The sequence below is a fragment of the Clinocottus analis genome, unplaced genomic scaffold, assembly GCF_023055335.1.
Source record: "Clinocottus analis isolate CAN_PGR_092001 unplaced genomic scaffold, fCliAna1.0.p SCAF_18, whole genome shotgun sequence".
NCBI lineage: Eukaryota > Metazoa > Chordata > Actinopteri > Perciformes > Cottidae > Clinocottus > Clinocottus analis.
Genome location: NW_027175909.1, coordinates 13,328,694 through 13,342,901, shown reverse-complemented (window position 1 = coordinate 13,342,901; position 14,208 = coordinate 13,328,694). Strand labels below are relative to the sequence as shown.

At 42.1% G+C, this 14,208-nt stretch overlaps 2 protein-coding genes and 1 long non-coding RNA gene across 4 annotated transcripts; 1 reads left to right on the top strand and 2 right to left on the bottom strand.

Moving 5' to 3' along the window:
• Window positions 1-48: 48 nt before the first annotated feature.
• On the bottom strand, window positions 49-10,378 carry LOC137788861 (uncharacterized). Of its 2 annotated transcripts, none has more exons than XM_068581998.1 (11): window positions 10,077-10,378; window positions 9,296-9,592; window positions 7,777-8,412; window positions 6,529-6,717; window positions 5,421-5,741; window positions 4,931-4,998; window positions 3,921-4,027; window positions 3,656-3,799; window positions 2,976-3,107; window positions 2,033-2,302; window positions 49-1,583 (listed from the first exon to the last, which is right to left on the bottom strand). In XM_068581998.1, exons 2-11 carry the CDS (start codon window positions 9,442-9,444, stop codon window positions 1,371-1,373), a joined length of 2,229 nt encoding a protein of 742 aa, XP_068438099.1. In that variant the 5' UTR covers window positions 9,445-9,592; window positions 10,077-10,378; the 3' UTR covers window positions 49-1,370. The 2 variants fall into 2 exon arrangements, with proteins under 2 accessions (XP_068438099.1, XP_068438100.1); XM_068581999.1 differs by having other exon boundaries at window positions 9,296-9,589.
• Window positions 10,251-12,173, top strand: LOC137788863 (uncharacterized). The gene is made up of 3 exons (XR_011077791.1): window positions 10,251-10,526; window positions 11,571-11,651; window positions 11,770-12,173. It is a non-coding gene; the product is annotated as an uncharacterized lncRNA (long non-coding RNA).
• Window positions 11,414-12,831, bottom strand: otulina (OTU deubiquitinase with linear linkage specificity a). Its single transcript, XM_068582001.1, has 3 exons — window positions 12,628-12,831; window positions 12,322-12,443; window positions 11,414-11,967 (listed from the first exon to the last, which is right to left on the bottom strand). The coding sequence occupies exons 1-3, from the start codon at window positions 12,736-12,738 to the stop codon at window positions 11,565-11,567; spliced, it is 636 nt and encodes a 211-aa protein (XP_068438102.1). The 5' UTR covers window positions 12,739-12,831; the 3' UTR covers window positions 11,414-11,564.
• Between the last annotated feature and the right edge of the window lie 1,377 nt (window positions 12,832-14,208).

Sequence of the window (14,208 nt, the reverse complement as noted above, 5' to 3'; positions counted from 1 at the left end):
GAAAGCACAGCTGTGAAAAAAAAGTCCACACCAATCAGATTTAGAGCTTAGGAAAATCCATTGTATTTAATCCAGTTTTACAGAAATGAGTCTATGAGACCCCAAACAGACTTAATGTGTAATTTTCTGTCGCAAACTTCAGTTCAAATTCATGTTAATAGTTCTCATGAAATAAAAACTATAAAACAAGCTAAATCAAAAAGGGAAAAAAAAAGACTTTTACAAAAACTTTACTTTCATTTTATCCCCCAAAAAATCTGACAGAACATTCCCGCAAATGCCATAATCGATGTTTTACTGTGAACTGATCACCTCCGGGTTAGGGCTAGAAAACGGCCCATTTTCACCAATAACCGACATTCATTCTTATTGTGCATTATTTCTAAGGCAACATGGAGGACCAAGCGAGCGTTAACTACTGAATCCAGTGGCTGGTGGTTGGAACTGCTGCCAGTATTTGCAGCAAGATTGGCACGTTTTTGCCCTCAGAACAGCTTGGTTAAAGGCAACATGTTACACATTTAGTTAGACACACACACACACACCATCACAAATCACACCTCTGACACAGAGGCTGTGATTAATTTTCCAAGTCCTCAGATCGGGTGTAAAAACCTGATAAGTCATCAAACCTTCACTTGTTATAACTTAATTTAAATTGCATTTTTTTCACAATGGGAAATAAATAAATTAAAAGTTCCTAAATTCCAGTGTAAACACGAACCATCTAATCGTGTTGGCGCGTTTGGCAGCTTCATTGTGTTTCGATCAAGAGACTTCAGAGAAAAATGTAGAGCAAGAAAAGTTTCTCAGAAGATGTGGGCTTCCTGAAAGTCAAAATGACACCCTGCTAATTCATTTGGACTTCACTGAGATGATGATATCAGATCCACATACATGTACATTTACCCAAATAGAAAACTCAGTATACAGGACAGTGTGTACAGAAGTGTGTAAACCACATCTTGTACAGGGTCTCAAATCAGCACTCTTTTTTTTTTCTTTTTTTTTTTTAAAGGAATGGAGCAACATTTTGGAAAATACGCTTCTTTGCTGTGAGTTACATATGAAGCTCGATACCACCAATGACCGTGCACTAAATATGACGCTACAGTAAGCAGCCAGTTAGCTTTCCTCAAACACTCCAAGCAGTCCTTCAGACAAGGCTAGGCTAGCTATCTTTGTGCTAAGCTAAGCTAACCAGCTGCTGGCTGTCGCTTCACATTTAAATGGACGGACATGAACGATATTGATCTGCTCATCAAACTCTCCACAAGGAAGCGAAACGCCCCAACTTTCCTTTAACTGGCGTGAATGAATTCACCTTAAATTGACCTGAGGAGTGTTTTTGTTTCTTATGGCAGGAGAGTTCAGCTGGAGTTGAGCGGCTCGTGTCGCTCTTCTGCGGCTTCTGCAACTGGCACGTTGTAGTGGCGATCGTCCTCCGTGACGAGGCACACGGACGGCCAGTCGTCCTTATGGTCGTCTGGGTAGTACGTGACGAACTCCTCCGTGTCGGCCTTGTACAGTCTGTAAACTTGAATGGTGCACTGCAGGGCGTAGCCCAGCAGGAACATCTCCACCTGCACAAGAGATAATAGCACGGTTACAGAAGAAAAATGCACCATGTTTAATCAACTGCTCAAGCGCACTTTATTTATGGGTGGGGTTTCTTTATGGAAAGAGTGTACGCAAAAGCTTTAAAAATCACAAAAGCTGAAAATAACAATTAAAATCACTCAGCAGCTTTTCCTTCCCAAAGCCTCCACCCTCCCTTTCGGGTCTACGGCTCAAAAACAGAATAAAAATTCACAGGCTCCAACATGTTTATAGTTAAGGACTAAAGATTATGAATAAAAAAAAATCACACGCCCACATCTCACGACATCCAACATAAGAAAAATAAAGCAGCTAGTTCTGACTAAGTGTTGTTTACCCTAAAAGGCTTCACGTAAATGCTCCCTGCATGCCGAGAAACTACTGCACGCAGCCAGTAACGCATCACTTTAAACACCGGGGGGGCGTGTCCTACCTGCTCCAGCCCGGCGCTGAGGCCCACGTGGCCGAGGTGGTTGGAGAGGAAGGAGCGCGGGCCGTCGGACGAGTCCCGAGCGAACAGCAGCCAGCAGAAGAGCGGGACGTCCCCGCCGCCCGCCATGCAGCCGTGCAGCTCCACGGCTCGGCCCAGCATCAGCAGCTTGAGCGCCTCCAGCAGGCCCAACTCCTCCTCTCCTCCCTGGAACACTCGCTCGCACAGCTGCTGTCGCTCCGCGGCGGAGGAGCAGTCCACCGCCGCCTGCCACTGCCAACGAAACGAAGGGATTTAAGCAAATATCGTGACGGCGCATTTAAATCACACGAGTCATTTATCAAGTACGAATGGTTGAATTGCTGGTTGTGGCCGTTTGCTGCGGTTTTTTATTTTTGCTTCCTCTTTAAACTGCTGTGAAACGAGTATTTACTGCTGGAATTCCATTTTCCACATTTCTTGCATAAACATTAGTGCACATTAAAATGAATATCTAAGGAAACGGGACGGACCAGAAATGCACAATGCAGCCTGTTAAAAGTGCAACAGAGACCTAGAACATCACGCACAAAACCAGCACACAGTCACAGTACCGCTCATAAAACAAAAGAGGTCTGACATTTAAACACCAGAATTCCTCACTGGTACCAGTGGCCGACTGTAAATCCTGCATGGGGCCCTCCTATGTTATAGTAAAAAGGTCAATGTGGTTTTAACAGTTGAAAACAGTTTATTTGAGACTGAGGGTCCTTTAGGGCCTTACAAGGCTGTGTGTTTGGCACCGAGACGCAGCAGTGCAGCCTTCAGGAGACTACCTCCCTTCAGCATATGGAAGCAATCACATCCAGAAGCTCGGAGGATGAATATCAATACCCTCAGTGTTCTCCGCTGTCATAAATACTCTCTCACTGATTGCAATGTTATGCAATAGATTTGCAGCCAGTACCTTATTTCGAAGAAGCTCCATGTAGCCTTTCAGCTGCAGGGTGGCATCTCCTGTCCCGTCTCCCTGCAGGCAGTCTCCGGGAAACGTCCACTGGCTGATGAGACCTTCCTGAGCCTCAAGTTGCTTCAACAGCTGTAATTAAAAGGCCAAGATGAGATTTCGGCTGCGAGATTAGAAAACAGAGACGTTACAAAAGTTAGTCTTTTTTAATTCGTTTTGCTTTTCTGTGCTGTTTTTTGGTCACAAGAAATTAACCGTTTACCACTTCCTCCAGCAAGTGGCCAATCATAGCTTAGCAACCGTAGCACGGCAGGTCTGTCAAGCTAATGTTGAACAAAACAGCAAATGTGTGAGGAATTAATCAAGCAGTTTGTTAATCTTCACACGGCGAACGTTAACGGGTCGTATTGGATGCTCCATCAGAAACGTATCAATTGACTGAAGTCAATGCTGCTAACTCACCATCAATAGTCGATGTTCACATAACTGGACATGCCAGTTAGCTTTACTTTCATTCCTAACACAGTATGTATTGTTAAAGCTGGGGTAGACACTGTGGAGAAACAGCACGAGTAGCCAATGCTAGATTCTAAAAGTATCCAACTGGAATAAAATAATGGGAGCGGGCCGAGCCGATGGTCGACCGAGAGCATCTCGCCGGGCGAGTCGTTGGTACTCACCAGGTTGACGTCCTGCTCCTGCAGCCATGCGGGCAGCTTGGTGCTGTGGGAGAGCAGCTGGAACAGCGTGGCTCTGAGGGCGCAGTAGTTATCGCCCCGCACTCGCCTCACGCTGCCAAACCTCTGGGACATCTCCTTGTAACCCTGCAGCAGCACACCGGGACGTCACCGTGAGATTCTTTAAGCGATTCAAGCGAAGAGGAAAGAACAAAAAAGAAATAAAACTAATCTGAAGCAGTTCTTCCCAGGAGCTGCAGGCACTGACCTTTCTAATGAGGGCGCTTTTGGAAGTGTTTCCTTTCCACTCTCGCTCACTGTAAGACAGAATCTCCACCAGCGGACCCAAACTGCATCGGTCCTCCACTTTTACACCTGTGGAAGAGAGAAGAAATGAGGAGGAAAACAAAAAGGACTGCTGTCTTGGACAGCGTTGTATGAAATATCTGATGCAATCGATACACAAGGCTTTTCTTTTGCACTGAAAGGACGAGTTTCCCTCAAATGTTCTGCTTTAATGTGCATTAGTGAGCACCTTTTGACCAGATCATCCATCCACGCCACGCGTGTGGCTCATTAACACGATGATTATTACACAGATGTGCTTCAGACTGGTTTCGATAAAAGACCACTTTCAAATGTGCAGTTTTATCTCAGGTTTTGGGGGAGCGTGCCGTAGGAGTGCCAACAGAAGGAATGTCCATTCATGAAATGATCATCCCACGACTGTGACTCATCACCAAAACAATTTCCCAGAATCTGTAGCCATAGTTCTTAAGCCAGAGTTCAAAGGAACGGGTTAACTTGTTTAGGCGCCCCAAAATAAATAAATAAATAAATAAATAAATAAATTACTGGATGTGTTTCGCTCCGTTGATCCATTATTATTCCACTGCACCGACACCGTCGCATTAAATCAGTGTTGTTGAATCTTACATGTGTAATGACATGAACACGACAGGATAAGACACGTTGAGAAGGTCAAAAACTGTTTGGCTTTCCGTCCACACACATTATTCTGTCACCAGGCACTTAATTATATGCACTCTTGCAATAATGCGGCGCCCTGTGTTCAATGCCAGAACTGCATGTGTACATTCACTGCGATTTCCTTTAACATAAAACAAACTACGTCATGGTTGTAATAAATGTATTTGCTTGTATAGAAAAAGGGCACGTCTCACGTGCACAACATTTTAGATAAGTAAGTCTCACACTCTGTCATTGGTTGTAAAATGGAGCGACAAAAAAGTGGACGTGAGAGTTGGATATACTGACTTGTAGTTTCTGGTTTATCGTGTTGTGATGCTGACAGCTCTTCCACTCCTCTGTAAAGGTCTTCTTCACTAAAAAAAAAGAAGCAAAAAACACCACATGAGAAACTGAACTCTGCAAATACAATAACGTATGTCAACAACTCTTATGAAACGACCAAAGCCAACAATTAATTGATTGTATTCCTCTGTGCCGTGTAGCAGCAGGTTAAAATTCATTAATTTCAATGACAATGAGAGCTGAGGTTTATTTTTAGTTGCGCACACACACACACACACACACACACACACACACACACACACACACACACACACACACACACACACACACACTTTTAAAACAATGTCTATGTGATGACGTGTACATTTGTTTTTAAAGCTTAAGATTAACACTGTGGAACTGAGTCTGTGTTGCCTCATTGTTTTAAACCGTCTCTTCCTCTGTGGCCACATGTGTTATTACACAATATTTGAATGTGATATTCACCACAAACCTGTTCCCCATGCCATCTTCAGAAGAGTCGTCCTCCTTTCTGACCGGCATCTCTCCAGCGTTCACATCGGGGGACACGCTCACTGCCGGCGGCTCTTTTCCAGTTACCTCCAGGATCTCAGCATCTTCTCCGGCCTCCTCCTCCTCTTCCTCTTGCTGCCTAATCTCCTCATCCTCAACTTTGGGAACATCCTCTTCTTCCTGCCCTTTTACCATCATTTCCTCCACAATTTCCTGTTTGCTGTTCTCCAAGGAAGTGACCTCCTTTGAGCTGATCGTCGCACGCTCAACATCTGGCTCTGCATCCTGATCAGACTTTGAGCTGGAGAGAGAGAGAGAGAGAGAGAATAAACATGTGGTACTTTCCCGGTTTTATTATATAACTCAAAAGTAAAAAAAGTATTGACGTTTTATATTATAAAACGTACATTTACTGAAACATTGTCGAAAAATATAATAAAGGTGATTAAGAAGAACAAAACAATCAGTAACTCTTTATAATAAGTGCACATTATGAAGCATTAGATAATACTTCATTTACAATAGATGAATCCATCATTTATAAATGATAAATTAAGTGTTTACTCATACTTAACTAATTCTTTATAGTATGCAGTTATTATAACATGTTACCCAATCTTCTAAATATAAAAGGAATCTGTCTGATGTTCAATAGTAATAATCATTAAACAAACAGTGATATTTATCATAACTAAACATAATTTAAAACAATCTTTAACTTGTGGGGGTCCAGGTCCACTCAAGCTAAAGTGAAAGTCTGGCCCTGGTGTGCATTTCATTGGTCTTTCTGACCGCTACTTCTAGTGTGAGACGCATCTGTGTCAAGGTCGTCGTATTGCTGAGGCCCCGAGGAGAGCGCCGCGTCGAGCGTGAAGTTGTTTGTCCGAGTGTTTCTCTCGAGGAAGCTGCAACGCCACGAGCCCCTTCTGGGCAGGCGCTACTGAACCGTCACTGCACTGCTTATGCTGATGCAACGAGCCGTGGTGTTCACACGCCCCCTCGTGGCCACAGGGTGGCTCTCAAAAGCACACTCGGCGTGCGGTTACTGTAAACAAGCGTCTTGTTTTGACGTCACTGAACCCACTGACCTCTCGCTGGCGTCGGGCGGCGCTGTGGGCTCTGGCTCCCTGACACAGTTGGCGGAGTCTCGTTCCTCGCCGGCGTGGTTGAGTCCCGTGGGCTCGGATCCAGGAGGAGACTCGCGGGCCTCGTGGCCGTTTATGACTTCGGGACCGCCCTCCTTGTCCTTCAAAGTCTCTGAATCCTTTGTCACAGCGCTTCAGACAAAATGATACGAGGAAGATATGAATGACTAAGGGCTCAGTTTGCTAATGCACACCACAGATTGTAGAGGGTTGTGAATAGATTTTCTTTTAAACACAACATATATATTATTTTAACTGTATTGATTTTTTTAACAGAAAGTTCAAATTGGAAACTATGTTTTTGTAACAGGTAATCAATAACTTCTTCATGTCGCGCATTGATTGTGTGATGGCAGAGACTTTAGAAAGGCATGATGATTTAAGGGGCGTCGGCCTCGCCACAGCAAACAAGAGCAAAATAAAGCTTTTGGCATCTGCATCTTGTATGGAGGGCAAAACAACACGGTAAAAATACTGTAAACACAATGATGACCTCCTAATATAACATACAGTAAAGGTATCTTTTAAAGAATAAAAAACCTCATAACAGATCATCTAGTTTAAGCTTGAAACAGTCCAACAAAAAGAGTAATTATTCCTTCTCTTTTTTCATCGTAAGATGTTAAAGTGGACTAAAGAGGCAAAATGATTATACACAAAAGTATTTCATTTTAGATTTTTTTTTAAAATTGTGTGAGCTAAAATAGATCTATTTATCCATCCATCCAACCATATATCTATGTGTATATGTTACATAGATATATAACCATCCATCTACATTTTATTTTTTTCTTCAAAACAGATATCCAGTTGTTCAGTTGAGAAAAAAAAAAGAAAAAATAGACATAATTTTGTAAGAGGCCCGGGTTCGTACACCTGAGTGAGAAGCTCCATCAGCGTGCTCAAACGTGTTAGATTACATTTTGACATCAATAAAAAAAAATATTCCCACTAACTTTTAGTTTATGAGCTTTGCTCATCCATTAAAATTGTGCATCCAACATCTCATATTTAACTTGCTACCAAATCGCCATATTTGGACACACTTGTCTATAGATTTACAGCATGTCATTTATCATTAAAAACGTCATAAAATAGGAAGATGCAAATTGAAAGATAGATGTTTTTTGTTATAAACCAAAAGCCCAAATTGCAGCAGATACAGAAACATTTTGTCTTGAAGCGACTCACCAGGTCGAAGCCTCTTCGTCGTCCTCCTGACAGACAGAGACCGACGACGTCTCACCAGCGGCTGCAGAGAGCTGAGGGTTTGGCACAGAAATCCCTTCATTGTTTGGAGAAAACTCCCCTGATGGCTCGGCTACAGTGTTTTCCGTAGTGACTTTGGATCCTTCTTCATCATCAACATCATCATCGCCTTCATCATGAGCAGTGTCCACTATAATGTGCCCTCTTGTTGCGTTTGTCTCAGCAAGGTTTTCAGGGCAAACTGCCTCTGCTGTTGGCGAGCTGCTCTCGAGGGTCTCGTCCTGCTCCGAGACGGGATTTTCTACTTTTTCTTCTGTGGCTGCTGTAAAAACCTCCCAATCAACTGTGGTGCGTTCTTTTGGCAGAGAGTTTAAAGTGCATTGCATGAGTTCAGCTGGTCCACCGTCAGCAGGACAGTCCTTCACGTTATCTTGAACGCCGATGGAGTTTTCTTTCAGTTTGGACCCTTTGCTGGGAGACGGCGCGGCCGTTTGTGTGACCTCCTTCTGCAGGGATCCGTTCTCCTGAGTGTTATTGGGCTCCGTCTCTGCAACCTCAGGACCCTGCTTCACCTGCACAGCCTCCTCCACCTTTATATCGCCATCGTCAGGCATTTTTCTGGATGATGAAACACAGGATGAGCAATGTCGCATTGTACAACAAAAACATCCCTCAAATTGACGAGCAGCTCTGATATTCTGATCAACGGGCTTGTCGTGAACAGGAAGGAGTAGATATGTGATCACGTAAAATATTTTTGAAATGACTGAAAAGAAAACCACTGTGAAGACCTTTGGAAGTCCCCACGCCCTTTCTTAGCGCTCTTTATGATATTCTGTGATTTAGTCACATAATCTTTGTAAAGGGGGAAAACCTTAACGTTATTCTTCTGCCAGTCATTCAGCAGCAGGTCCCATCTTTAAGGGACATTTTATGTTTCACATTTGGCCAAGAGACCACACAACCACACTTTATTAAGATGCAAGTTTCAATGTTAAAAATACTTCCTTCATTAAGCCGACTCACAATTTCACTTTCATCTCAGTCTAATAAAACTGGAATTTTTCGATTGATTGACAGATCGTTTGGCCAATCGCCTGACCAGCGTTTGCTTTTACAGTGCCTTTCCAGATAGTTCTCAGACGGTCCTGTTTAACCATCTGGTGTGTCGGGTTATTGGCGTTTTCAACCAAATATGATTTGGACTCTTAGCAGCAGCAGATCTCTGGCTTCTTTTTGTAGCCACGTCTTAAATACAGTATTTTTCTGTATTATTTTGCTGCTGTCTGGACACTACAGGTTTACTCTGCATATGTGGGATGATCAAAAGATCCTTGGGGTTGTAACCGGCTGTTGGATTGGAGGTCTGAAATAACGTTTATGTTGCCCCTGAAGTTTGCACCCATGTCCCCAGATCATGTAGTGACATAAGTGGTAATGTAAAACAAAAGAAGCTAGAGGTCCCCAAAACAGAAGAAAAAAAACCTGTTGCTTCTCTCACCTGATGTCATCGTCTCCTACGGGCCCACAGGTGCCCACCACAACGGTTTCACCTGAGGGCCCCATGACCTTCGAGTCATCTTTCAGCAAAACACTCCTTTCCTCCGCATTTCCACAGGGACTCTCAGTGGCACAGCAAGCGTTCCCCATCTGCTCGCTGCCTCTGCTCGCGAGGTCAAGTTGTAGTCTGAACTGTGACCTCTGGTCCAAAAAAGCAAACAAAACACAAGCGACCTGATGAGTCGCTGAAGCCAGAAGATTTCAGGGGTCCATGATGATGACGAGAGTCAAGCCGCTGCTAAAAAAAACAGGAAGAAACTGTGTTTAATATAAACATAGAGGTTAAAGCGTCACTGAATGAAGAGTAAAATCAATTCTCACTGTGATATAACATGTTACACTTCATTATGTGACCCATTATATAACCGGCCATGACTTATACCTGGAGCCCCTTGTCAAATATTAAAATACCATTTCATGACAGATTTTACTCAGTCTGTATCTAAACAGTATGTGTTAGTGTAGTATTAAATGGTCTCACATCATCCAAACGCTATATTAATCCATCATTATCGATACACAAACACGTAATCGACTGACATTTGTGTGGCACGACAACAGACTTTGTGCAACACCTGCTCCGTTTACAGTAAACATTTAGAGTGAAACGAGCTTAAATCGCAGCTGCACCCCATTAATGTCAACACGAAACAACGACAACAACGGCAGGTTTCACACGTCAACCGTCACTGCCACGTTATTAACGACAGGAACAAACGTACCTCGGTTGAAGATATCTAGAGACGAGTTTGTATGCAGCTCCGATTCCTGTTCCACTTTCTGTTAGCTGGAAAAACCAGCTGAAGTTAGCCCGCCAGCTAGCCGAGATAAACTTAAAATATGACACACGAGCTACTAAACACGAGGACCGCTGACGTCACCTTGGTTACCTTCTATAACCGCCGAGCCGTTACCGTTGCCTTTCTGAAATAACGGGTGTTTGGCTGTATTTTAGGCGGAACATCTGTCGCCACGGACCCCTAGCATAGCCGGAGCAGCGGGTCACGGCTCGGTCCGAGCGCATGACGTCATACTCGTGTGCGCCAAGGGAGCTTTGCTGCGTTCAGGTGCTCCTCGGAAACTCGCGACTTCACGTTTAACGCTGGCGCTTTTCTCCCGTTGTTGTTGTCGTAATCAAAATATTAATGCTTAAACAGTTAGTGGATTGATTGGTGAGTGGAAAAGTTTCATCTGCAACAATTATATTATACAAAACAACAATGTACGTGTAAAAGTAAAATTACAATGCAGCCTTGTTCATGCTAACCTCTGCCATGCATATATGTACATGGCCATGAGACTTTACTGTACATTTTTGGAGAAAATTTAATTCAAATTCAGCTTCAATGACAAAATGATATTCATAATGTCACAATTTCCAATATTCAAAAAGGGACTTCAGCAGAGGTCAGCATGAACAAGGCTGCATTGTAAGATTACTTTACAATTGTAAGGATCTATTTTTACAGCAGTTTGAATAGGAAATTGTGAATATATGAATACCATTACGTCATTGAAGTTAACTTTGAAGTCACGTTTCTCCAAAACCGTACAGTAAAATCTCAAGGCCATACACAAGTGCATGGCAGAGGTCAGTCTGAACAAGGCTGCATTGTAACTTTACAAATGTAAGGATCTGTTTTTATAGCAGTTTGAATCTTGGAAATTGTGACATTATGAATATCATTGTCATTGAAGCTGACTTTGTTCTCAACGTTTAGGTGAGGTCGTACACAGTGAGGAGGGTGAAGTAGTCCCATGAAAGTCAGCAGTGGGCTTTGCTTGTTAAATTATGCCAATCTGATCTGATAATATACAATAAACCTTATGGTTTTATTAGTTTTTTCTTCTCCATATCAATTTAAAGGACACATTTAGCAAGGGCCAACACATTTGCTGCATATTAGAACAAATTAATGGCAGTTCTACATTAGAAAAATATATGTTCAAACAATAAATAAGAGGTAATGTGATTGTTTTTGTCATCGGGCAACACAGCAGAAGAGACATGCAGTGGGTTATAGCATTTTATAGCATTTTTATTTTCAAACATTCTTCTTCCACGTCATACAAACTATGAATGCCAAAATCTATTTTACATTATATACATCAAAAGCACTTCATCGCTGCATGTAAAGAGTTCGCACTAAAAACCGGTTTAGTGTCACAGTTCATGTGCTCGTTCATTGTCCGCTGCGGTTCTGATCCCACTACAGGTCCTTCAGCTCCTGGACGTGACGGATCAGATCCTCCGGGAGTTCGAGCTCCAAGACCAGATCCACGCAGCGCTTCACAAGGTAGTCCAGGCTTTCGCTGAAGCTGTCGGTGGATCCAGAACGGAGTTTTAGCTGCTGCTTGTCCACGTCTTCTCCCTTCTTGCAGCCGTCCTTTTCTTTACATCCCTCTCTCCCACAGCCTGAACCTGCCTGCTCCACCTCCAGATCCTCCATGCTCTCGGAGACGGAGCTCACACTTGGAGGCGGGTTCTCCAAAGCCGTCCTGATGCCCTCCATGATGGCGTCTTCGTGCTGTGACACGCGCCGCAGGAGGTCGGTCACAGAGGCTGGGAGGGGGCTTTCCGGATGTTGAATCTGCCACCAGCACCATATCGCACTGTAACACGAGACACAAAGGGACAACAGTGTTGATACAGAGACACAATGGCACAGAGAAGTGACTGGGACAGAAACCAGCTGGACACAAAAGCGCCTTCAGTAATGACCAGAAAGAGAGAAGCTCAGGATGCTTCTGCGCAAAAAAAAAAAAATACATAAAAGAGACTGAAAGACTTTTTAAATGTTTTTAAGAAGCAAAGTAATTTACAGGTAAAAAAGTAATAAAAATAATCATAATTTTGGGCAATGTCTCAAACTTTTAACCCTATCGATATTCCAGAGTTGTCGCCACTGCTCTCACACTTCCTGTATCTGAATATACGTCACATTTATGGGACAAATCACGGTTTACCTCACGATTCCTTTGAGGCGGCCCACAGCGACAGTCTGAGCGGCTCCTTCCCTGAAGCCCTGGTTGAACCCGGGCTGAAGAGAGGCCTCTTCTCCGGCTTCCACTCCCTCTACGTACCCGTCCTGTTCACGACATGCGCCAGGAAACTTAGCTTTACGCGTGCTAACAACAGGAATATCAACAGGAAACTGAGGTCCTACCACAGTAAACACACACAGAGTTGAGCGTTTTGAGTAAGACAGGGCAGGTAAAACACATTATTAATATAAACACATTGTTAATACATCTTAGTATGCTTATATCTACCTTGACTCGCTTCTTCATGTTGGAAGTCCACTCTTTGCTTTGCAACGTGAGGTCGTCCGCATTCTCGTCGAAAACATCTTCGCTGTGAGAAGCGGCTTTAATCCAAGACATCGTGAGATTAAAAGAACAAATCTAGCTCTATTAAAGGTTGTTTCTGTGTCACACGCATCTGGAGAACAGCGTCGGGCAACACACGGTGGTTTATTGCCTCTACAGCAACTGCTGGCTCGTGTACGTCATCATCCTGCGACTGAATGAGAAAATCCACCTCAAAACGGGATTAGGTACCGCCATAAAAATATTTAAAGCCTGCTGATTAACATAATCATGCTAATCATGTTTTTTTATTTTTGAGCTTTTTCTAATTAATTTTGTAGATATTGTAAATCCTTTAAATGTATTAGTTTAAAATGTGACATATAACTTTTAAATGGATTAAAAGAAAACGTTGGATTTAAATATGTTTAATTTTGCTTTTGTTGTAGGTTTTTGATGCGCTTGTATTTAGTCATTCATTAATTGTTATTGTTTCATTATAGATACCACTTTGTTTTAATATGTGTATTTTATTGCGTTTTGATTCGGTGTACATTAGTTACTTTTTTTTGTATGTGGACACTTTTTTAGTTGATCTCTTTGAAGCTTGACAACAATAATTTGAATGATATCAGACTCAAGTAGAAACAAACATACCTGCATTGATCTATTTTTATTGTACATAAATAGCATGAAGACTTCTGCAAATTGAAGGGTTTTCTATTTCTACATGAGTGTGTTAAACGTTTTCTAAATCCCTGAAAAATGTCAGCAAACAACATGCAAATGATGAATAACCTATTGCATTACATGTTTTTATAGTTTTATTAGTATCTGCTTAATGACTACACAATTTAAATATGTAAATTAGATGTTTAAAGCTCGCAGAGATGTTTTATTTTAGGGTGTACTTTTCCTTTAACGCACGCTTCTTCTGTGGTGATGCGCACTGCCATCTATAGTCAGATAGTAATATAATATAATCCTGCAGGGGGCGCTCGTGCCTCGCTGTAAAACTTCTCTACACAGAAAATGAGAAGATTTATAAACATCTTCAAGCATCAACTGTGTTCACAGAGGTCACTTAACATAGATCATAAGTGACTGTTTTATATTGTCAAATCAAGACACTGACAATGAATACAATAAAACACATTATTTTCATTTTAGACTTAAGATATGGATGCAAATTGTTTTATGGAGCAAAGTTGCTTAAGTCACAATGTCAACAAGTTGGAAACTAATGGCCTGTATTGGCTATGCAGGTTTATATTTGGTGATTTTTCATGTTTGAGATAAATTGTAGGATTAAATTCGGGCTCTGACAACTGCCCTAAAATGTCCAAAATTAATAATAAAAAACAAACAAACACAATGTTTCAAGGCTTATCAAAAGCTTTTTTTTTTTAATTAAAAGTTGACAATTTGCACTTGAAACATATTGATTTAAATTACTTTAAAATCATTTCAGGCTGTTGTTCTTTATTCTAGTATTTAACTTTGTGGAATAAAAGAAAACATTACAATAAAAAGGAGACAGTTTTT

What these genes read in the sequence shown, in the direction of transcription:
- LOC137788861 (XM_068581998.1), bottom strand. Translation starts at nt 9,444, where the DNA reads ATGGGGAACGCTTGCTGTGCCACTGAGAGTCCCTGTGGAAATGCGGAG. An exon ending in GACGAAGAGGCTTCGACCTG is followed by an intron (nt 6,718 to 7,776) that starts GTGAGTCGCTTC and finishes TTTTGTCTGAAG; the next exon opens with CGCTGTGACAAAGGATTCAG. An exon ending in TCAGCGCCGGGCTGGAGCAG is followed by an intron (nt 1,584 to 2,032) that starts GTAGGACACGCC and finishes TCTCTTGTGCAG; the next exon opens with GTGGAGATGTTCCTGCTGGG.
- otulina (XM_068582001.1), bottom strand. Translation starts at nt 12,738, where the DNA reads ATGTCTTGGATTAAAGCCGCTTCTCACAGCGAAGATGTTTTCGACGAG. An exon ending in ACATGAAGAAGCGAGTCAAG is followed by an intron (nt 12,444 to 12,627) that starts GTAGATATAAGC and finishes TGTCGTGAACAG; the next exon opens with GACGGGTACGTAGAGGGAGT. An exon ending in CGCCTCAAAGGAATCGTGAG is followed by an intron (nt 11,968 to 12,321) that starts GTAAACCGTGAT and finishes CTCGTGTTACAG; the next exon opens with TGCGATATGGTGCTGGTGGC.